This window comes from Melopsittacus undulatus, chromosome 4, assembly GCF_012275295.1.
Source record: "Melopsittacus undulatus isolate bMelUnd1 chromosome 4, bMelUnd1.mat.Z, whole genome shotgun sequence".
Lineage (NCBI taxonomy): Eukaryota > Metazoa > Chordata > Aves > Psittaciformes > Psittaculidae > Melopsittacus > Melopsittacus undulatus.
The window spans coordinates 109,966,707-109,991,053 of record NC_047530.1 but is presented as its reverse complement, the minus strand read 5'-3'; the positions used below and the strand labels follow the sequence as shown (position 1 = coordinate 109,991,053).

The 24,347-nt window shown below is 55.9% G+C and overlaps 4 protein-coding genes across 5 annotated transcripts in view; 3 read left to right on the top strand and 1 right to left on the bottom strand.

Annotated features, from left to right (window-relative positions):
- Nucleotides 1-24,347, bottom strand: part of DOCK1 (dedicator of cytokinesis 1) — a 367,459-nt gene that overhangs the window by 105,489 nt on the left and 237,623 nt on the right. The gene's annotated exons all lie outside the window — the stretch shown is intronic.
- On the top strand, nt 1,947-2,592 carry LOC117436053 (interferon-like). The gene has a single exon (XM_034061794.1). The coding sequence runs from the start codon at nt 2,014-2,016 to the stop codon at nt 2,590-2,592; it is 579 nt and encodes a 192-aa protein (XP_033917685.1). The 5' UTR covers nt 1,947-2,013.
- LOC117436054 (interferon-like) lies at nt 5,977-6,555 on the top strand. Its single transcript, XM_034061796.1, has one exon. It carries the CDS (start codon nt 5,977-5,979, stop codon nt 6,553-6,555), a length of 579 nt encoding a protein of 192 aa, XP_033917687.1.
- Nucleotides 16,952-17,527, top strand: LOC117436055 (interferon-like). The gene has a single exon (XM_034061797.1). The coding sequence runs from the start codon at nt 16,952-16,954 to the stop codon at nt 17,525-17,527; it is 576 nt and encodes a 191-aa protein (XP_033917688.1).

The window sequence follows — 24,347 nt, the reverse complement described above, 5'->3', positions numbered from 1 at the left end:
GGGCCCCCTTACCCTCTAGGGCTATATCCCATGGAACCTTGCTAAGCAGGTTCCTGAGAAGCCAAAGTCTGCTCTCTTGAAGTCCAGGGCAGTGAGCTCACTGCACACTCTTCTCACTGTCTGTGAGGACCTCAAATTCGACCATATCATGATTACAGCATCCAAGACTTCCCTGGAGAGTCACATTTCCAACCAGCCCTTCCCTGTTGGTGAGCACGAGGTCAAGCAGGGCACCTCTCTTTGTCGGCTGCTTTACTGCTTGCAGAAGGAAGTTGTCTTCCACACAAACGAGAAACCTCCTGGATTGCTTGTGCCAGGCTGTACCATGGCCCCAACAGATGTCAGGGTGGTTGAAGTCCCCCATGAGAACAAGGGCCTGCGAGCATGAGGCTTTTCCTATTTGTCTGTAGAGTTCTTGACCTACAGGTTCCTCTTGATCAGGTGGTCTGTAACATATCCCCACAGTAATGTGTCCCGTCACCCATTTCCCCTTAACCCTGACCCACAAACTTTCTGTTAACTGATCACCTGTCCCTAGACAGAGTTCCATACTCTCTAGCCTATCCCTAGTCGACATGCAGAGAGTCCGGAACAGCCCTGAAAACCGGCCAGGGCAAACCCAGTGAAGTTCAGCAAGTCCAAGTGCAACGTTCGCCCTGCACGTGGGTCACGGCAATCCCAAACACAGCTCCAGCCTGGACAGAGAACACATTCAGAGCAGCTCTGAGGACAAGACCCGGGTGTCTCCCTTGAGGAGAAGCTGCGTGACCTGGCAGTGTGCGCTCACAGCCCAGGAAGCCAACAGACCGTGGCTGCATCGCAAGGAGCATGATGAGCAGGGGGGAGGCAGGCAGGGCATTCTCCCCATCAGCTCCTCTCTCCTGACACTCCACCTGCACTCCTGGGACCACCTCAGGGAAAAGCAGCACAACAGGGTGTGCAGCTGCTTCACCGAGAGCACAAGAGGCCATGGGGATGCTGGGAGGGCTGCTGCACCTTTGCTCTAGAGACAGGCTCAGGGAGCCGGCCCTGCCAAGCCTCAACAAGAGAAGACTGCGCAAAGACCTTACAGGAGCTTTCACTGCCCAAAGGCTCCGACAAGGAATACCCAGAGCGTTGGTTCTTCTGCAAGGGTCTGCTGGGAAAGGACAAAGAGGAATGCCTTTAAACTGACACAGATTAGAGCTCTACTAGAAAGTCTTCACCATGAGGGTGCTCAGACAGTGGCACAGGTCACCCAGAGCCAGCTGTTGGAGCTGCCCCATTACTCTCCTTTAAGCACACAGGGCTGTCACCAATCACCTCTCATATGTCTCACCCTCAACACAAGAATACACTTAGGGCCTCCAGAGAAAACCACATCACTGAAAAAAAACTTTCAATAACACATAGAAATGATGCACCAACAGTGAGAAAACCAAGAACTTAGACAGAAACAGAGAAGTGTCACAAAGAACCCAAAAAGAGAATAACCAGTGATGTCATCACTGAAGACAATGACGTCATGGCATGAAACCAGAGACTGAAAGTCAAACCCCACAGACCCTACTACAGCCCAGCAAAAGGAAAAGGAACTTGGCAGGAAGGGAAATCCAGCACAACACAACTGGAAACAGACAGAGCCACAGAGGCAAAGCAGAAACAACAACAAAACTCACCAGCAGCACAAGCGCCGCACATCTGTCTGCCTCTGAACTTCCCCATCTCCACAAGCCACTACGCCAAAACCCCTGCCATAAGCGGCACCAACCAAAACACAATCCCAAAGCACGGCCAAGGACTTCCCCACACACAGCCACCCCACAAAAGGCTCTTCCCCACGAGGAGCACAGACCCCAGCCCAAACTGGAAACCACAACCGAAAACTGGCCGCAAGTGGAAAGCAGGGAAGGAAGGGGAAGCCAAACCGCGGTGGCACCACATAAAGCTGCCACCCGCCAGCAGCCCCAGCACACAGCCCGCTCGCACCACCACCGAGACGCAGCACCCCCAGGCAGCACCCACAGCCACACCATGCCTGCGCCCGCAACACCACACACCCGCCTTGGGCTCAGCGCCCAACTGCTCCTGCTCCTCCTGACGGCTCTTGCCACCGGCCTCGCCTGCCACCAGCAGCCTGCCCACGATGCCACCTTCCCCTGGCGCAGCCTCCAGCTCCTCCAGGCCATGGCTCCCAGCCCCACACAGCCCTGCCACCACCAGGAGCAGCCGCCCCTCTTCCCCGACACCCTCCTGCACATCACCCACCCGCAGCAAGCCGCCGCCACCGCCCTCCGCATACTCCAGCACCTCTTCCACACCCTCAGCAGCCCCAGCACCCCCCAGCACTGGCACAACCACCCGCGCCAACAGCTCCTCAACGGCCTCCAGCACCGCATCCAGCGCCTCCAGCACTGCCTGCCGCACAACGCCACGCTCTTCCCGGGACAAGGGCCCCGCAACCCGCTCCTCACCATCAACAAATACTTCCGACACATCCACCACTTCCTGCGCGCCCACAACCACAGCGCCTGCGCCTGGGACCACGTCCGCCTCGAAGCTCGCCTCTGCTTCCAGCACGTGCACAACCTCACCCGCACCGGCCGCACTTAGCCCGCACACCCCACGCTCCCGCACCGCCCCCACACCGGCACCACGGCGGCAGCGCCCGCACGCACGCACCCACCTCGGGCCTCCGGCACCCTCCGCAACAGCCACGGACACAGCCGCCCACACCCCGCGGCTCCGGCACCCGCTGCTCCCCACACACCTGCTCTATTTATTGGCACTCGCTGCCACCTATTTATTCACCTATTGATTCACACCAAATAAAGACCTCTTGACAAAACGCCACCACTGCCTCTCTTCTCACAAGCGCAACAACCTCTCCTTCGCCCGTGGGGAACACACTTCTCCCCAGCACCTACTCCAAGCCCTGCTCCAAACACCCATCTCAACACCCCATGCCCGCACTTGCACTTGCCACCCCTCCACAGAGCCACGCGCTTCCCAACACCTCTTTGCAAAGCCTCTGGCAGACTTCAGCAGCCATCCCCTGCACCACCAATGCCCCGACATTGGCATCCTCAATGTCTCCCACCACCCAGCCCACTTCACACCCAAGGAGGATCACCGCCGCCTCTGCTCTACTCACTACACGCAAGGACCTCTTGAGCCGCTCCCGGGGCAGGAGCACAAACACCAGCGCAGCCTCAGAACACATCTCTGAGCAGGAAAGGCCCAGAGAGTTGGGCCTGTGCACGACAGAAGACTCCAGAGACAACTTCCAGCGGCCTTTAAGGGCCTTACGAGAACCATGGGGACAGCCCTTCCAACAGGGCCTGTCGCCATCGCACAAGGAGCAAGGCCTTGACGCTAACAAGAGCCGACATTAAGGCCAACTACAAGGAGGACGCTGTTTAGCATGACCGTATGTCGTGGCTTAAACCAAGTCCCCCGACTTCCAGAGAGTTAGGAAGGAGAATCCAAGGAATGTAGCCCCCACGTATTGAGATAAGAACGATTTAATAGCTAAGGCATAACACAATAATAATGATACAGCCAATAACAAGCGAAAAGAATACAACACCTCACCAGCCACCGATTCTTAACTCTCTCCACCCTGCCCAGCCGATCACCGCGTGCTCCCTCCTCCATTTTCCTCTCCAGCTCCACCCCTCCAGCCCTCTCTTTCCCAGTATGCATCCTAGGCATCACGTGCTATGGTATGGAACACCTCATTGGCCAGCCTGGGTCAGGTGTCCTGTCTTTCCTTCCTCTCAGCCTCCCCTCCTCCACCTGGCTGGAGCATGTGCTCAGAAAAAACCTTGAACAAAAACACCATCAAAACATACTCGCTATCAAGCAACTGTTCCCAGCCCTGAAGTCAAAACACAGCACTGCACAAGATACAACAAGGAGAAAAATGACTGCTACAGCTGAACCCATCACACCATGCTAACACCTCCCCCAGGTTGCTCAGACAAATGGCAGATGCCCCATCCCTGCAAACACTGCAGCTCGGCCGCTCACGGCCACAGACCCCTCGTCTGCTGGAAGGTGGCTCTGCTCACTGCTGCCCGCCTGCAACACACACAACTCCCACAGTCACTCCCAAGCCCGCACAAGCCATGCCAGGCCTCTAGGAAGCACAGGCAGAGCCCTTGGATTCCACCACGTTCCCTACTCCGGCCTCCTCACCCGTCCCTCACAACAACTCTCTCCCTGCGCTGCCCGACAGCCTCTCTGCAGCACCAACTCTTGGAGGGCAACACGCGCAAGGGCCCAGCCACGCACATCCACCATGGCCCTGCCTCCTGCACCCACGGCGGCACCTGGCAACGCCACATCATCCTGCACCTTCCAGCACCCCACATCATCCTGCACCTTCCAGCACCTCACAGCATCCTGCACATTCCAGCACTCCAAGCACAGCCACCAACAACACAACACTGCCCCACATCACCGTGGCTCCTAGCCCAACAATGCCCTGACATTACCACCAGCACCACACACGCCTTTCCCTGCTCCAAAACCTTGCACAACTCACAGTCACACGATCACTGAATCCTTACGGTGGGAAGGCATCTCCAGTAATACTTCGTTTTGGGCAATGTTAGATCACAGCATCCCAGGTTGGAAGGGACCTCAAGGATGATCTGGTCCAACCTCTCTTGGCAAAAGCATGTCCTAGAGTAGATGGCCCAACATTAAGTTTCCCACTGAATCTTAACAGTGTCCAACACTGGGAAATCCACCACTTCCCTGGGGAAGGCAAACTGAAGTGGGCATTAGAATGCATCTTCCATGCAAACTGGATAACTCAATGGATTTTTAATTATTACAGAGGCTTTTGTCTACTGACACTCCACCTGCACTCCTGAGACCACCTCAGGGAAAAGCAGCACCACAGGGTGCGCAGCTGCTTCACTGAGATCACAGAGGCCACGGGGATGCTGGGAGGGCTGCTGCACCTTTGCTCTAGAGACAGGCTGAGGGAGCCGGCCCTGCCAAGCCTCAACAAGAGAAGGCTGCGCAAAGACATCACAGGAGCTTTCACTGCCCAAAGGCTCCGACAAGGAACACACAGAGGATTGGTTCTTCTGCAAGGGCCTGCTGGGAAAGGACAAAGAGGAATGCCTTTAAACTGACACAGATTAGAGTTCTACTAGAAATCAGGAAGAAAGTCTTCACCATCAGGGTGCTCAGACAGTGGCACAGGTCACCCAGAGCCAGCTCTTGGAGCTGCCCCATTCCTCTCCTTTTGGCACACAGGGCTGTCACCAATCACCTCTCATATGTCTCACCCTCAACACAAGAATACACTTAGGGCCTCCAGAGAAAACCACATCACTGAAAAAAAACTTTCAATAACACATAGAAATGATGCAGCAACAGTGAGAAAACCAAGAACTTAGAAACAGAGAAGTGTCACAAAGAACCCAAAAAGAGAATAACCAGTGATGTCATCACTGAAGACAATGACGTAGTGGCACGAAACCAGAGACTGAAAGTCAAACCCCACAGACCCTACTACAGCCCAGCAAAAGGAAAAGGGACTTGGCAGGAAGGGAAATCCAGCACAACACAACTGGAAACAGACAGAGCCACAGAGGCAAAGCAGAAACCACAACAAAACTCACCAGCAGCACAAGCGCCGCACATCTGCTTGCCCCTGAGCTTTCCCATCTCCACAAGCCACTACGCCAAAACCCCTGCCATAAGCGGCACCAACCAAAACACAACCCCAAAGCACGGCCAAGGACTTCCCCACACGCAGCCACCCCACAAAAGGCTCTTCCCCACGAGGAGCACAGACCCCAGCCCAAACTGGAAACCACAACCGAAAACTGGCCACAAGTGGAAAGCAGGGAAGGAAGGGGAAGCCAAACCGCGGTGGCACCACATAAAGCTGCCACCCACCAGCAGCCCCAGCACACAGCCCGCTCGCACCACCAGCGAGACGCAGCACCCCCAGGCAGCACCCACAGCCACACCATGCCTGCGCCCGCAACACCACACACCCGCCTTGGGCTCGGCGCCCAACCGCTCCTGCTCCTCCTGACGGCTCTCGCCGCCGGCCTCGCCTGCCACCACCAGCCTGCCCACGACGCCACCTTCCCCTGGCGCAGCCTCCAGCTCCTCCAGGCCATGGCTCCCAGCCCCACACAGCCCTGCCACCACCAGGAGCAGCCGCCCCTCTTCCCCGACACCCTCCTGCACAGCACCCACCCGCAGCAAGCCGCCGCCACCGCCCTCCGCATACTCCAGCACCTCTTCCACACCCTCAGCAGCCCCAGCACCCCCCAGCACTGGCACAACCACCCGCGCCAACAGCTCCTCAACGGCCTCCAGCACCGCATCCAGCGCCTCCAGCACTGCCTGCCGCACAACGCCACGCTCTTCCCGGGACAAGGGCCCCGCAACCCGCTCCTCACCATCAACAAATACTTCCGACACATCCACCACTTCCTGCGTGCCCACAACCACAGCGCCTGCGCCTGGGACCACGTCCGCCTCGAAGCTCGCCTCTGCTTCCAGCACGTGCACAACCTCACCCGCACCGGCCGCACTTAGCCCGGACACCCCACGCTCCCGCACCGCCCCCACACCGGCACCACGGCGGCAGCGCCCGCACGCACGCACCCACCTCGGGCCTCCGGCACCCTCCGCAACAGCCACGGACACAGCCGCCCCCACCCCGCGGCTCCGGCACCCGCTGCTCCCCACACACCTGCTCTATTTATTGGCACTCGCTGCCACCTATTTATTCACCTCTTGATTCACACCAAATAAAGACCTCTTGACAAAACGCCACCACTGCCTCTCTTCTCACAAGCGCACCAACCTCTCCTTCGCCCGTGGGGAACACACTTCTCCCCAGCACCTACTCCAAGCCCTGCTCCAAACACCCATCTCAACACCCCATGCACGCACTTGCACTTGCCACCCCTCCAAAGAGCCACGCGCTTCCCAACACCTCTTTGCAAAGCCTCTCCCAGACTTCAGCAGCCATCCTCTGCACCACCAATGCCCCGACATTGGCATCCTCAATGTCTTCCACCACCCAGCCCACTTCACACCCATGGAGGATCACCGCCGCCTCTGCTCTACTCACTACATGCAAGGACCTCTTGAGCCGCTCCCGGGGCAGCAGCACAAACACCACCGCAGCCTCAGAACACATCTCTGAGCAGGAAAGGCCCAGAGAGTTGGGCCTGTGCACGAGAGAAGACTCCAGAGACAACTTCCAGTGGCCTTTAAGGGCCTTACGAGAACCGTGGGGACAGCCCTTCCAACAGGGCCTGTCGCCATCGCACAAGGAGAGAGGCCTTGACGCTAACAAGAGCCGACATTCAGGCCAGCTACAAGGAGGATGCTGTTTAGCATGACCGTACTAAAAACCTCCCCCAGGTTGCTCAGACAAATGGCAGATGCCCCATCCCTGCAAACACTGCAGCTCAGCCGCTCACGGCCACAGACCCCTCGTCTGCTGGAAGGTGGCTCTGCTCACCGCTGCCCGCCTGCAACACACACAACTCCCACAGTCACTCCCAAGCCCGCACAAGCCATGCCAGGCCTCTAGGAAGCACAGGCAGAGCCCTTGGATTCCACCACGTTCACCTACTCCGACCTCCTCACCCGTTCCTCACAACAACTCTCTCGCTGCGCTGCCCGACAGCCTCTCTGCAGCACCAACTCTTGGAGGGCAACACGCCCAAGGGCCCAGCCACGCACATCCACCATGGCCCTGCCTCCTGCACCCACGGCGGCAACTGGCAACGCCACATCATCCTGCACCTTCCAGCACCCCACATCATCCTGCACCTTCCAGCACCCCACATCATCCTGCACCGTCCAGCACCCCACATCATCCTGCACCTTCCAGCACCCCAAGCACAGCCACCAACAACACAACACTGCCCCACATCACCGTGGCTCCTAGCCCGACAATGCCCTCACACCAGCACCAGCACCACACACGCCTTTCCCTGCTCCAAAACCTTGCACAACTCACAGTCACACTATCACTGAATCCTTACGGTGGGAAGGCATCTCCAGTAATACTTCTTTTTGGGCAATATTAGATCACAGCATCCCAGGTTGGAAGGGACCTCAAGGATGATCTGGTCCAACCTCTCTTGGCAAAAGCATGTCCTAGAGTAGACGGCCCAACACTAAGTTTCCCACTGAATCTTAACAGTGTCCAACACTGGGAAATCCACCACTTCCCTGGGGAAGGCAAACTGAAGTGGGCATTAGAATGCATCTTCAATGCAAACTGAATAACTCAATGGATTTTTAATTATTACAGAGGCTTTTACCTGCTGCTCCACTCCCTAGGGTCCAGGTTAGTGATGAATGCAAACTGCTGGTGGAGGAAGGCTCCCTCTAGGCCTGCTGCTCTGGAATGAATCTGTCCAGTCAGCTAATTTCTAATTCTTCATTAAATAAGCACAGACATCCCCAAGCTATTGTCAAGAGACCTGAGCAGAAGAGCCTGGGCTAGAAGGGAGCCTATGGCAGGGGAACAGGAGCCCATAAGTCAGTGTCAGTTTATTGACTTGTCTGCAAGTTCTTTCACTGTCACTTGCTTTAGCAGTCCCCAACTATTCCGAGGGGAAGCAAAGGGCCACCTGAATGAGAACAAAGAGTACTAACATTTTGGAAACGTCAAGAGATGTACTCTGCATCTGCAGTTAATATTAACAGCAGATAACGTCCCAATGAAAGAAGAACAAACTGTCTGCAGCTTGATGCACTTCCAGACACAGGATGCACTTGCAGAAACACTGGGCTGCCTGGTCCTGTGCCACTGTTTGAGCTATGAGCTTTCCTTCCCATTGCTACACTGCAGATCCTACTGTGCACCAGTAACCTATGGAATTTCTCATTATTTCCACTGATCTAAACAACAGAATCACAGAATCCCAGCCTGGTTTGTGTTGGAAGGGACCTTAAAGCTCATCCAGCTCCAAGCCCCTGCCACGGGCAGGGACCCCTTCCACTGGAGCAGCTGCTCCAAGCCCCTGTGTCCAACCTGGCCTTGAGCACTGCCAGGGATGGGGCAGCCTCAGCTTCTCTGGGCACCCAGAGCCAGCTGTTGGAGCTGCCCCATTCCTCTCCTTTAAGCACACAGGGCTGTCACCAATCACCTCTCATATGTCTCACACTCAACACAAGAATACACTTAGGGCCTCCAGAGAAAACCACATCACTGAAAAAAAACATTCAATAACACATAGAAATGATGAACCAACAGTGAGAAAACCAAGAACTTAGACAGAAACAGAGAAGTGTCACAAAGAACCCAAAAAGACAATAACCAGTGATGTCATCACTGAAGGCAATGACGTAGTGGCACGAAACCAGAGACTGAAAGTCAAACCCCACAGACCCTACTACAGCCCAGCAAAAGGAAAAGGGACTTGGCAGGAAGGGAAATCCAGCACAACACAACTGGAAACAGACAGAGCCACAGAGGCAAAGCAGAAACCACAACAAAACTCACCAGCAGCACAAGCGCCGCACATCTGCCTGCCCTTGAACTTCCCCATCTCCACCAACCACTACGCCAAAACCCCTGCCATAAGCGGCACCAACCAAAACACAAGCCAGAGCACAGCCCAGGACTTCCCCACACACAGCCACCCCACAAAAGGCTCTTCCCCACGAGGAGCACGGACCACAGCCCAAACTGGAAACCACAACCGAAAACTGGCCGCAAGTGGAAAGCAGGGAAGGAAGGGGAAGCCAAACCGCGCTGGCACCACATAAAGCTGCCACCCGCCAGCAGCCCCAGCACACAGCCCGCTCGCACCACCACCGAGACGCAGCACCCCCAGGCAGCACCCACAGCCACACCATGCCTGCGCCCGCAACACCACACACCTGCCTTGGGCTCAGCGCCCAACCGCTCCTGCTCCTCCTGACAGCTCTCGCCACCGGCCTCGCCTGCCACCACCAGCCTGCCCACGACGCCACCTTCCCCTGGCGCAGCCTCCAGCTCCTCCAGGCCATGGCTCCCAGCCCCACACAGCCCTGCCACCACCAGCAGCCGCCCCTCTTCCCCGACACCCTCCTGCACAGCACCCACCCGCAGCAAGCCGCCGCCACCGCCCTCCGCATACTCCAGCACCTCTTCCACACCCTCAGCAGCCCCAGCACCCCCCAGCACTGGCACAACCACCCGCGCCAACAGCTCCTCAACGGCCTCCAGCACCGCATCCAGCGCCTCCAGCACTGCCTGCCGCACAACGCCACGCTCTTCCCGGGACAAGGGCCCCGCAACCCGCTCCTCACCATCAACAAATACTTCCGACACATCCACCACTTCCTGCGCGCCCACAACCACAGCGCCTGCGCCTGGGACCACGTCCGCCTCGAAGCTCGCCTCTGCTTCCAGCACGTGCACAACCTCACCCGCACCGCCCGCACTTAGCCCGGACACCCCACGCTCCCGCACCGCCCCCACACCGGCACCACGGTGGCAGCGCCCGCACGCACGCACCCACCTCGGGCCTCCGGCACCCTCCGCAACAGCCACGGACACAGCCGCCCGCACCTCGCGGCTCCGGCACCCGCTGCTCCCCACACACCTGCTCTATTTATTGGCACTCGCTGCCACCTATTTATTCACTATTGATTCACACCAAATAAAGACCTCTTGACAAAACGCCACCACTGCCTCTCTTCTCACAACCGCAACAACCTCTCCTTCGCCCGTGGGGAACACACTTCTCCCCAGCACCTACTCCAAGACCTGCTCCAAACAGCAATCCGAACACCCCATGCGCACACTTGCACTTGCCACCCCTCCAAAGAGCCACGCGCTTCCCAACACCTCTTTGCAAAGCCTCTGGCAGACTTCAGCAGCCATCCTCTGCACCACCAATTCCCCGACATTGGCATCCTCAATGTCTTCCACCACCCAGACCACTTCACACCAATGAGGATCACCGCTGCCTCTGCTCTACTCACTACACGCAAGGACCTCTTGAGCCGCTCCCGGGGCAGCAGCACAAACACCAGCGCAGCCTCAGAACACATCTCTGAGCAGGAAAGGCCCAGAGAGTTGGGCCTGTGCACGAGAGAAGACTCCAGAGACAACTTCCAGCAGCCTTTAAGGGCCTTACGAGCACCATGGGGACAGCCCATCCAACAGGGCCTGTCGCCATCGCACAAGTAGCAAGGCCTTGACGCTAAAAAGAGCCGACATTCAGGCCAGCTACAAGGAGGACGCTGTTTAGCATGACCGTGCTAAAAACCTCCCCCAGGTTGCTCAGACAAATGGCAGATGCCCCATCCCTACAAACACTGCAGCTCAGCTGCTCACGGCCACAGACCCCTCGTCTGCTGGAAGGTGGCTCTGCTCACTGCTGCCCGCCTGCAACACACACAACTCCCACAGTCACTCCCAAGCCCGCACAAGCCAGGCCAGGCCTCTAGGAAGCACAGGCAGAGCCCTTGGATTCCACCACGTTCACCTACTCTGTCCTCCTCACCCGTCCCTCACAACAACTGTCTCCCTGCGCTGCCCGACAGCCTCTCTGCAGCACCAACTCTTGGAGGGCAACACGCGCAAGGGCCCAGCCACGCACATCCATCATGGTCCTGCCTCCTGCACCCACAGCGGCACCTGGCAACGCCACAGCAACCTGCACCTTCCAGCACCACACATCATCCTGCACCTTCCAGCACCCCACAGCATCCTGCACCTTCCAGCACCACACATCATCCTGCACCTTCCAGCACCCCACAGCATCCTGCACCTGCCAGCACCCCACATCATACTGCACCTTCCAGCACCCCACATCATCCTGCACCTTCCAGGACCCCACAGCATCCTGCACCTTCCAGCACCACACATCACCCTGCACCTTCCAGCACCCCAAGCACAGTTACCAACAACAGAACACTCCCGACATCACCGTGGCTCCTAGCCCAACAATGCCCTCACACCAGCACCAGCACCACACACGCCTTTCCCTGCTCCAAAACCTTGCACAACTCACAGTCACACAATCACTGAATCCTTACGGTGGGAAGGCATCTCCAGTAATACTTCTTTTTGGGCAATATTAGATCACAGCATCCCAGGTTGGAAGGGACCTCAAAGATGATCTGGTCCAACCTCCCTTGGCCAAAGCATGTCCTAGAGTAGACGGTCCAACACTATGTTTCCCACTGAATCTTAACAGTGTCCAACACTGGGAAATCCACCACTTCCCTGGGGAAGGCAAACTGAAGTGGGCATTAGAATGCATCTTCAATGCAAATTGCATAACCCAATGGATTTTTGATGATTACAGAGGCTTTTATCTACTGACACTCCACCTGCACTCCTGGGACCACCTCAGGGAAAAGCAGGACAACAGGGGGTGCAGGTGCTTCACCGAGAGCACAAGAGGCCACGGGGATGCTGGGAGGGCTGCTGCACCTTTGCTCTAGAGACAGGCTCAGGGAGCCGGCCCTGCCAAGCCTCAACAAGAGAAGACTGCGCAAAGACCTGACAGGAGCTTTCACTGCCCAAAGGCTCCGACAAGGAATACCCAGAGGGTTGGTTCTTCTGCAAGGGCCTGCTGGGAAAGGACAAAGAGGAATGCCTTTAAACTGACACAGATTAGAGTTCTACTAGAAATCAGGAAGAAAGTCTTCACCATCAGGGTGCTCAGACAGTGGCACAGGTCACCCACAGAGAGCTGTTGGAGCTGCCCCATTCCTCTCCTTTAAGCACACAGGGCTGTCACCAATCACCTCTGATATGTCTCACCCTCAACACAAGAATACACTTAGGGCCTGCAGAGAAAACCACATCACTCAAAAAAAACATTCAATAACACATAGAAATGATGCACCAACAGTGAGAAAACCAAGAACTTAGACAGAAACAGAGAAGTGTCACAAAGAACCCAAAAAGAGAATAACCAGTGATGTCATCACTGAAGACAATGACGTAGTGGCACGAAACCATAGACTGAAAGTCAAACCCCACAGACCCTACTACAGCCCAGCAAAAGGAAAAGGGACTTGGCAGGAAGGGAAATCCAGCACAACACAACTGGAAACAGACAGAGCCACAGAGGCAAAGCAGAAACCACAACAAAACTCACCAGCAGCACAAGCGCCGCACATCTGCCTGCCCCTGAACTTCCCCATCTCCACCAACCACTACGCCAAAACCCCTGTTGTAAGCGGCACCAACCAAAACACAACCCCAAAGCACGGCCAAGGACTTCCCCACACACAGCCACCCCACAAAAGGCTCTTCCCCACGAGGAGCACAGACCTCAGCCCAAACTGGAAACCACAACCGAAAACTGGCCGCAAGTGGAAAGCAGGGAAGGAAGGGGAAGCCAAACCGCAGTGGCACCACATAAAGCTGCCACCCGCCAGCAGCCCCAGCACACAGCCCGCTCGCACCACCACCGAGACGCAGCACCCACAGCCACACCATGCCTGCGCCCGCAACACCACACACCCGCCTTGGGCTCGGCGCCCAACCGCTCCTGCTCCTCCTGACGGCTCTCGCCACCGGCCTCGCCTGCCACCACCAGCCTGCCCACGATGCCACCTTCCCCTGGCGCAGCCTCCAGCTCCTCCAGGCCATGGCTCCCAGCCCCACACAGCCCTGCCACCACCAGCAGCCGCCCCTCTTCCCCGACACCCTCCTGCACAGCACCCACCCGCAGCAAGCCGCCGCCACCGCCCTCCGCATACTCCAGCACCTCTTCCACACCCTCAGCAGCCCCAGCACCCCCCAGCACTGGCACAACCACCCGCGCCAACAGCTCCTCAACGGCCTCCAGCACCGCATCCAGCGCCTCCAGCACTGCCTCCCGCACAACGCCACGCTCTTCCCGGGACAAGGGACCCGCAACCCGCTCCTCACCATCAACAAATACTTCCGACACATCCACCACTTCCTGCGCGCCCACAACCACAGCGCCTGCGCCTGGGACCACGTCCGCCTCGAAGCTCGCCTCTGCTTCCAGCACGTGCACAACCTCACCCGCACCGCCCGCACTTAGCCCGGACACCCCACGCTCCCGCACCGCCCCCACACCGGCACCACGGTGGCAGCGCCCGCACGCACGCACCCACCTCGGGCCTCCGGCACCCTCCGCAACAGCCGCGGACACAGCCGCCCCCACCCCGCGGCTCCGGCACCCTCTGCTCCCCACACACCTGCTCTATTTATTGGCACTCGCTGCCACCTATTTATTCACCTCTTGATTCACACCAAATAAAGACCTCTTGACAAAACGCCACCACTGCCTCTCTTCTCACAAGCACCAACCTCTCCTTCACCCGTGGGGAACACACTTCTCCCCAGCACCTACTCCAAGCCCTGCTCCAAACACCCATCTCAACACCCCATGCCCGCACTCACACTTGACACCCCTCCAAAGAGCGACGCGCTTCCCAACACCTCTTTGCAAAGCCTCTGGCAGACTTCAGCAGCCATCCTCTGCATCACCAATTCCCCGACATTGGCATCCTCAATGTCTTCCACCACCCAGCCCACTTCACACCCATGGAGGATCACCGCCGCCTCTGCTCTACTCACTACACGCAAGGACCTCTTGAGCCGCTCGCGGGGCAGCAGCACAAACACCAGCGCAGCCTCAGAACACATCTCTGAGCAGGAAAGGCCCAGAGAGTTGGGCCTGTGCACGAGAGTAGACTCCAGAGACAACTTCCAGCGGCCTTTAAGGGCCTTACGAGCACCATGGGGACAGCCCATCCAACAGGGCCTGTCGCCATCGCACAAGTAGCAAGGCCTTGACGCTAAAAAGAGCCGACATTCAGGCCAGCTACAAGGAGGATGCTGTTTAGCATGACCGTGCTAAAAACCTCCCCCAGGTTGCTCAGACAAATGGCAGATGCCCCATCCCTGCAAACACTGCAGCTCGGCCGCTCACGGCCACAGACCCCTCGTCTGCTGGAAGGTGGCTCTGCTCACCGCTGGGCACCTGCAACACACAAAACTCCCACAGTCACTCCCAAGCCCGCACAAGCCATGCCAGGCCTCTAGGAAGCACAGGCAGAGCCCTTGGATTCCACCACGTTCACCTACTCTGTCCTCCTCACCCGTTCCTCACAACATCTCTCTCGCTGCGCTGCCCGACAACCTCTCTGCAGCAGCAACTCTTGGAGGGCAACACGCGCAAGGGCCCAGCCATGCACATCCACCATGGCCCTGCCTCCTGCACCCAAAGCGGCACCTGGCAACGCCACAGCATCCTGCACCTTCCAGCACCCCACATCATCCTGCACCTTCCAGCACCACACATCATCCTGCACCTTCCAGCACCCCACAGCATCCTGCACCTGCCAGCACCCCACAGCATCCTGCACCTGCCAGCACCCCACAGCATCCTGCACCTGCCAGCACCACAAGCACAGCCACCAACAACACAACACTGCCCCACATCACTGTGGCTCCTAGCCTGACAATGCCCTCACACCACCACCAGCACCACACACGTCTTTCCCTGCTCCAAAACCTTGCACAACTCACAGTCACACAATCACTGAATCCTTACGGTGGGAAGGCATCTCCAGTAATACTTCTTTTTCGGCAATATTAGATCACAGCATCCCAGGTGGGAAGGGACCTCAAGGATGATCTGGTCCAACCTCTCTTGGCCAAAGCATGTCCTAGAGTAGACGGCCGAACACTAAGTTTCCCACTGAATCTTAACAGTGTCCAACACTGGGAAATCCACCACTTCCCTGGGGAAGGCAAACTGAAGTGGCCATTAGAATGCATCTTCAATGCAAACTGGATAACTCAATGGATTTTTAATGATTACAGAGGCTTTTGTCTACTGACACTCCACCTGCACTCCTGGGACCACCTCCGGGAAAAGCAGCACAACAGGGGGTGCAGCTGCTTCACTGAGAGCACAAGAGGCCACGGGGATGCTGGGAGGGCTGCTGCACCTTTGCTCTAGAGACAGGCTCAGGGAGCCGGCCCTGCCAAGCCTCAACAAGAGAAGATTGCGCAAAGACCTGACAGGAGCTTTCACTGCCCAAAGGCTCCGACAAGGAACACCCAGAGTGTTGGTTCTTCTGCAAGGGCCTGCTGGGAAAGGACAAAGAGGAATGCCTTTAAACTGACACAGATTAGATTTCTACTAGAAATCAGGAAGAAAGTCTTCACCATCAGGGTGCTCAGACAGTGGCACAGGTCACCCAGAGCCAGCTCTTGGAGCTGCCCCATTCCTCTCCTTTAAGCGCACAGGGCTGTCACCAATCACCTCTGATATGTCTCACCCTCAACACAAGAATACACTTAGGGCCTCCAGAGAAAACCACATCACTGAAAGAAAACATTCAATAACACATAGAAATGATGCACCAACAGTGAGAAAACCAAGAACTTAGAAACAGAGAAGTGTCACAAAGAACCCAAAAAGAGAATAACCAGTGATGTCATCACTGAAGACAATGACGTAGTGGCACAAAACCAGAGACTGAAAGTCAAACCCCACAGACCCTACTACAGCCCAGCAAAAGGAAAAGGGACTGGGCAGGAAGGGAAATCCAGCACAACACAACTGGAAACAGACAGAGCCACAGAGGCAAAGCAGAAACCACAACAAAACTCACCAGCAGCACAAGCGCCGCACATCTGCCTGCCCCTGAGCTTCCCCATCTCCACCAACCACTACGCCAAAACCCCTGCCGTAAGCGGCACCAACCAAAACACAACCCCAAAGCACGGCCAAGGACTTCCCCACACGCAGCCACCCCACAAAAGGCTCTTCCCCACGAGCAGCACAGATCCCAGCCCAAACTGGAAACCACAACCGAAAACTGGCCGCAAGTGGAAAGCAGGGAAGGAAGGGGAAGCCAAACCACGGTGGCACCACATAAAGCTGCCACCCGCCAGCAGCCCCAGCACACAGCCCGCTCGCACCACCACCGACACGCAGCACCCCCAGGCAGCACCCACAGCCACACCATGCCTGCGCCCGCAACACCACACACCCGCCTTGAGCTCGGCGCCCCACCGCTCCTGCTCCTCCTGACGGCTCTCGCCACCGGCCTCGCCTGCCACCACCAGCCTGCCCACGATGCCACCTTCCCCTGGCGCAGCCTCCAGCTCCTCCAGGCCATGGCTCCCAGCCCCACACAGCCCTGCCACCACCAGCAGCCGCCCCTCTTCCCCGACACCCTCCTGCACAGCACCCACCCGCAGCAAGCCGCCGCCACCGCCCTCCGCATACTCCAGCACCTCTTCCACACCCTCAGCAGCCCCAGCACCCCCCAGCACTGGCGCAACCACCCGCGCCAACAGCTCCTCAACGGCCTCCAGCACCGCATCCAGCGCCTCCAGCACTGCCTGCCGCACAACGCCACGCTCTTCCCGGGACAAGGGCCCCGCAACCCGCTCCTCACCATCAACAAATACTTCCGACACATCCACCACTTCCTGCGCGCCCACAACCACAGCGCCTGCGCCTGGGACCACGTCCGCCTCGAAGCTCGCCTCTGCTTCCAGCACGTGCACAACCTCACCCGCACCGCCCGCACTTAGCCCGCACACCCTACGCTCCCGCACCGCCCCCACACCGGCACCACGGCAGCAGCGCCCGCACGCACGCACCCACCTCGGGCCTCCGGCACCCTCCGCAACAGCCACGGACACAGCCGCCCCCACCCCGCGGCTCCGGCACCCGCTGCTCCCCACACACCTGCTCTATTTATTGGCACTCGCTGCCACCTATTTATTCACCTATTGATTCACACCAAATAAAGACCTCTTGACAAAACGCCACCACTGCCTCTCTTCTCACAAGCGCAACAACCTCTCCTTCGCACGTGGGGAACACACTTCTCCCCAGCACCTACTCCAAGCCCTGCTCCAAACACCCATCTCAACACCCCATGCCCGCACTTGCACTTGCCACCCCTCCAAAGAGCCACGCGCTTCCCAACACCTCTTTGCAAAGCCTCTGGCAGACTTCAGCAGCCATCCTCTGCACCACCAATGCCCCGACATTGGCATCCTCAATGTCTTCCACCACCCAGCCCACTTCACACCCATGGAGGATCACCGCCGCCTCTGCTCTACTCACTACACGCAAGGACCTCTTGAGCCGCTCCCGGGGCAGGAGCACAAACACCACCGCAGCCTCAGAACACATCTCTGAGCAGGAAAGGCCCAGAGAGTTGGGCCTGTGCACGAGAGAAGACTCCAGAGACAACTTCCAGCGGCCTTTAAGGGCCTTACGAGAACCATGGGGACAGCCCTTCCAACAGGGCCTGTCGCCATCGCAAAAGGAGAAAGGCCTTGACGCTAACAAGAGCCGACATTCAGCCCAGCTACAAGGAGAATGCTGCTTAGCATGACCGTGCTAAAAACCTCCCCCAGGTTGCTCAGACAAATGGCAGATGCCCCATCCCTGCAAACACTGCAGCTCGGCCGCTCACGGCCACAGACCCCTCGTCTGCTGGAAGGTGGCTCTGCTCACCGCTGCCCGCCTGCAACACACACAACTCCCACAGTCAGTCCCAAGCCTGCACAAGCCATGCCAGGCCTCTAGGAAGCACATGCAGAGCCCTTGGATTCCACCACGTTCCCTACTCCGGCCACCTCACCCGTCCCTCACAACAAGTCTCTCCCTGCGCTGCCCGACAGCCTCTCTGCAGCACCAACTCTTGGAGGGCAACACGCGCAAGGGCCCAGCCATGCACATCCACCATGGCCCTGCCTCCTGCACCCATGGCGGCACCTGGCAACGCCACATCATCCCGCACCTTCCAGCACCCCACATCATCCTGCACCTTCCAGCACCACACATCATCCTGCACCTTCCAGCACCACACATCATCCTGCACCTTCCAGCACCCCACATCATCCTGCACCTTCCAGCACCCCACATCATCCTGCACCTTCCAGCAGCCCACATCATCCTGCACATTCCAGCACCCGACAGCATCCTGCACCTTCCAGCACCCCACATCATACTGCACCTTCCAGCACCACACATCATACTGCACCTTCCAGCACCCCACATCATCCTGCACCTTCCAGCACCCCACATCATCCTGCACCTTCCAGCACCACACATCATCCTGCACCTTCCAGCACCCCAAGCACAGCCACCAACAACACAACACTGCCTGACATCACCGTGGCTCCTAGCCTGACAATGCCCTCACACCACCACCAGCACCACACACGCCTTTCCCTGCTCCAAAACCTTGCACAACTCACAGTCACACAATCACTGAATCCTTACGGTGGGAAGGCATCTCGAGTAATGCTTCTTTTTGGGCAATGTTAGATCACAGCATCCCAGGTTGGAAGGGACCTCAAGGATGATCTGGTCCAACTTCTCTTGGCAAAGGATGTCCTAGAGTAGACGGCCCAACACTAAGTTTCCCACTGAATCTTAACAGTGTCCAACACTGGGAAATCCACCACTTCCCTGGGGAAGGCAAACTGAAGTGGGCATTAGAATGCATCTTCACTGCAAACTGGATAACTCAATGGATTTTTAATGATTACAGAGGCTTTTACCTGCTGCTCCACTCCCTAGGGTCCAGGTTAGGGATGGATGCAAACTGCTGGTGGAAGAAGGCTCCCTCTAGGCCTGCTGCTCTGGAATGAATCTGTCCAGTCAGCTAATTTCTAATTCTTCATTAAATAAGCACAGACATCCCCAAGCTATTGTCAAGAGACCAGAGCAGAAGAGCCTGGGCTAGAATGGAGCCTATGGCAGGGGAACAGGAGCCCATAAGTCAGTGTGAGTTTATTGACTTGTCTGCAAGTTCTTTCACTGTCACTTGCTGTAGCAGTCCCCAACTATTCCGAGGGGAAGCAAAGGGCCACCTGAATGAGAACAAAGAGACTAACATTTGTAAACGTCAAGAGATGTACTCTGCATCTGCAGTTAATATTAACAGCAGATAACGTCCCAATGAAAGAAGAACAAACTGTCTGCAGCTTGACACACTTCCAGACACAGGATGCACTTCCAGAAACACTGGGCTGCCTGGTCCTGTGCCGCTGTTTGAGCTATGAGCTTTCCTTCCCAGTGCTACACTGCAGCTCCTACTGTGCACCAGTAACCTATGGAATTTCTCATTATTTCCACTGAGCAAAACAACAGAATCACAGAATCCCAGCCTGGTTTGTGCTGGAAGGGACCTTAAAGCTCCTCCAGCTCCAACCCCTGCCACAGGCAGGGACCCCTTCCACTGGAGCAGCTGCTCCAAGCCCCTGTGTCCAACCTGGCCTTGAGCACTGCCAGGGATGGGGCAGCCACAGCTTCTCTGGGCACCCTGTGCCAGCGCCTCAGGACCCTCACAGGGAACAGCTTCTGCCTAAGAGCTCAGCTCAGTCTCCCCTCGGGCAGGTTTAAGCCATTCCCCTTGGCCTGTTCCTACAGGCCCTTGTCCCAAGCCCCTCTCCACCTTTCTTGTTGGTCCATTTAAGTATTGGAAAGCTGCTTTCGTGACAACAGTATTAGCTCCTCTGTTGCAGCCACCCAGCACTGTCCCATCAGCAGAGGGGCTCTCTCTGGCTTCTCAAGGCAGCCTTTTGCTGAAAGCCTGTAAGCACAATTAGACCTTTTTTTCCCCCAGGAACACCAGCAAGGAGGCAGGAAGGACAGCCTCAAAGGGCGCTGCAGTCAAGATCATGCAGTAAAGCTGTAGCTGATATCTAAGCTGAAAGGCAAAACATCAAAATCTATGCACTAAGAAGAAATAACCTTGCAGAGAGCCCTGCCAGCCCATCAGCCAACAGGCAACAAGAACATAGGGTGATTATCCCAGAGCATCCCGGACACCAGTGCAGAGGGGGAGAGCTACATTTGTGGGTTGAACTGCAACGAGATGCTGTGCGTGGTCACCGCACTGGTGATGCTGCCCTGGCCATGGCACCACTGCTCAGCACATCAGCAAAGAGGCAGGGGACAGGGATTTGGATGTTGGAGAGGAGCTCTTCATCAAGGACTGTAGCAATAGGACCAGGCGTGATGGGTTTAAACTGAAACAGGGGATGTTCAGGCTGGATCTAAGGCTGAAGCTGTTCCCTGTGAGGGTGCTGAGGCACTGGCATAGGGTGCCCAGAGAAGCTGTGGCTGCTCCATCCCTGGCAGTGCTCAAGGCCAGGTTGGACACAGGGGCTTGGAGCAGCTGCTCCAGTGGAAGGGGTCCCTGCCCGTGGCAGGGGTTGGAACAGGATGAACTTTAAGGTCCCTTCCAACCCAAACCAGGCTGGGACTCTGGGATCCCATGATTTCCTACACAGTCGGCCCCATGGGGGAGCTGCAGAAGAGATGCTGTCACCTCCAGCACTGCTTTAGCTAAGAAGAGAAACTGGGTAATTTTTAGCCCATGCTGTGAAGTTCTGCTGGCATATTTATTTCAGCAAGAGGTGTGAGATCACCCTGGCCAGAACACTCACGTCATCATGAAGCTGACAGTAAGAGAATGCTTCCCACTGCCTTAATCACATCACTTTGAGCAGGCACAGTAGCCATGTCCATCACTGATCGCTTTCTGCCAACATGAGCTGCACTTTAGGCTCTGCCTACACAATCCCACCTCAGCCAAGGGGTTATCATAAGGTCTCTACCAAAACATATATTCCTGGAATGTGTTCGGTTGGAAGGGACCTTAAAGCTCATCCAGTTCCAAGCCCCTGCCATGGGCAGAGACACCTTCCACTAGAGCAGTAGAGAAACAGACATGCCCTTAGGTCTGCCACAATCTCCTTGTCCTGCAATATCTGCTTCATGTGTGGGGCAAGGTAAACCTGGTCAGAACAAGAGAAAACCCTTAGCAAGAGAGAGTGAAGGTGAAGAGAAGCTCCTGGTCCATCCCCATAGCTGGAGGCACCCGCCTGATCTCCTGGCAGCTCCTTTTGTGCTGAAGCCCACAGCCAAGCTGAATCTGTGGCACTGGACTGTGGAGAAGTTCTTGCTTCCCTAGGAAAAAATCCTTTTCAGGGAGAAATTCACACTGGCACGAAGGATTTGCTTGTGACAATGCCAATATATTCCTCTTGGCTGGGACAACTCAATAGCCAAACATCTTAGGCTCAACAGCAGTAATGTAAAAGTCCACAGTCAAACACAGGACTGTATTTTGTCTCCCTTTCCAAGTCTCCATGTTCTTCTCAGCATTGACTCCAGTAATGTTCACCTCATTCCCTACCTCCATGCACAGCCCCAGGCCATTTGTCCTCTGCCTTCGAGTTGGGAGATTTATGTTTGCACCTGGCAGCCCACAGAATGGTGTTACAAAGAGAGGAACAAAACCTCTGCTAGGAGCTCAGTGACTACAAGCTATCATAACAAAGAGCAGCAGAAGTCCTGCTCACCTGCCCCTCAGAGCAAATTGAGGATGCAGTCTAATATGTACAAGTCAATAGAACCGTGAGGCGTCAGGAAACCTGAGCTACACATTGTACCAAGTGTAAAGCAATAAAATCAGCTCCCAAACAACAGATATTCCCTCTTAAAAGGATTTTTATTATTGTACATGACTGTTTCAAGGATAAACCCCTAAACCTCAGATTAAACCATTTCAAAGGTGCTCTTCTGATCCTCAAATAATCCATGGAATCAGTAGAAACGCTGAGTGGAAGGAACCTCCAAGGTCATTTCATTCAACCTCCCAGGTGACACAGGATTATTGCCAACAACAGATCAACCGCGACTTGCTTAGCCAAGCACTGAACACCTCCATGGATGGATGACTACACAGCCTCTCTGGATAACCTGCTCCACTCCCTCACTGCTTGCCTTGCAAAGACATGAATGAAAAGTGAAGTAGAATAAGGTTTTGAATACAGCGAATCTATTATCCCAAAATTGACAGGGAAATGAGAAAAGGAAGAATAATGCAATCCGCCTCCTCCAAGAAGCAAACACAAGCTGAAGCACGTTCCCATAGTACAAGGACGTGTCAAGTAAAACACTGAAGCAATGCAATGATGAAACAGAGAAGTCACAAAATGCATGTTCTCTAATGAGACCAGAAAGAAATTGACTTTCTATAGCAATGTGAAAAATGACACTCACTGCCAGTGTGAGTCCTATAGGTGATGCATTTTCTTAGCAAGAGATTACTCAGACAAAGAAGAGCAATTACATTTGTCATAGAGGATCTTCAGCATCTTCCCAATACCCATTTCTGTAAATCTAGGCTTTGATGGGTCATCTCCCTAACGGCCCTCTTGGGTCAGAGCTAGACTTGTGGAATTTCTGGGGTTTTAAGGACTATTAAGGATATCTTTGCTCTTCAATCATTCTTGATACTTCCCAAGGCATCGGTGCGATGCAGATCATGCAAGTCAGATGACTACATGGTATTTAACATAGTTAAAATTCCTTCTGCAGTCTTCTACAGAAGAACGGTTCATCAACACAATTTGAAGGTTATGGTCCACAATGGGAGCCCTGGAAGTGAGCAAGCTTTGCCATCCAGAGCGACCTTGAATGCTTGAGAGGTGGCCAATGCCAACCTCATGAAGTTCAACCGTGCCAAGTACAAGGTCCTACAGCTGGGTCAGAGCAATCCCACGCACAGCTACAGGTTGGGCAGAGAAGAGATTCAGAGCAGCCATGCGGAGAAGGACTTGGGGGTGTTGGTCAATGAGAAAATGAACATGAACCAGCTTCAGTGTGTGCTTACAGCCCAGAAGGCAACTGTATCCTGGGCTGCATCAAAAGGAGCGTGACCAGCAGGTCAAAGGAGGTGATCCTGCCCCTCTACTCTGCTCTTGTGAGACCTCACCTGGAGCATTGTGTGCAGTTCTGGTGTCCTCAACATAAAAAGGACATGGAACTGTTGGAACAAGTCCAGAGGAGGCCACGAGGATGATCAGGGGCTGGAGCAGCTCCTGTATGGAGACAGGCTGAGAAAGTTGGGGCTGTTCAGCCTGGAGAAGAGAAGGCTGCGTGGAGACCTCAGCGCAGCTTCCAGTATCTGAAGGGGGCCTATAGGGATGCTGGTGAGGGACTCTTCATTAGGGACTGTAGTGACAGGACAAGGGGTAATGGGTTCAAACTGAAATAGGGGAAGTTCAGGTTAGATATAAGGAAGAAGTTGTTTACTGTAAGGGTGCTGAGGCACTGGAACAAGTTGCCCAAGGAAGCTGTGGCTGCCCCATCCCTGGAAGCATCCTGGGCCAGTCAGGCAGGGCTTGGAACAACCTGCTCTAGTATGACGTGTCCCTGCTCATGGCAGGGGGTTGGAACTCGAGCATCTTTAAAGTCCCTCCCACCACAAACCGTTCCATGGTTCTATGATTCTAAGCCAATATCTCTGGGACAGCTCATCTGACATCTGTTGATGAAGCCACAGATTTTCCTTTTAGACTTTTTACATGCACACAG

Coding starts and splice junctions, on each gene's coding strand:
- LOC117436053 (XM_034061794.1), top strand. CDS start 2,014: ATGCCTGCGCCCGCAACACCACACACCCGCCTTGGGCTCAGCGCCCAA.
- LOC117436054 (XM_034061796.1), top strand. CDS start 5,977: ATGCCTGCGCCCGCAACACCACACACCCGCCTTGGGCTCGGCGCCCAA.
- LOC117436055 (XM_034061797.1), top strand. CDS start 16,952: ATGCCTGCGCCCGCAACACCACACACCCGCCTTGAGCTCGGCGCCCCA.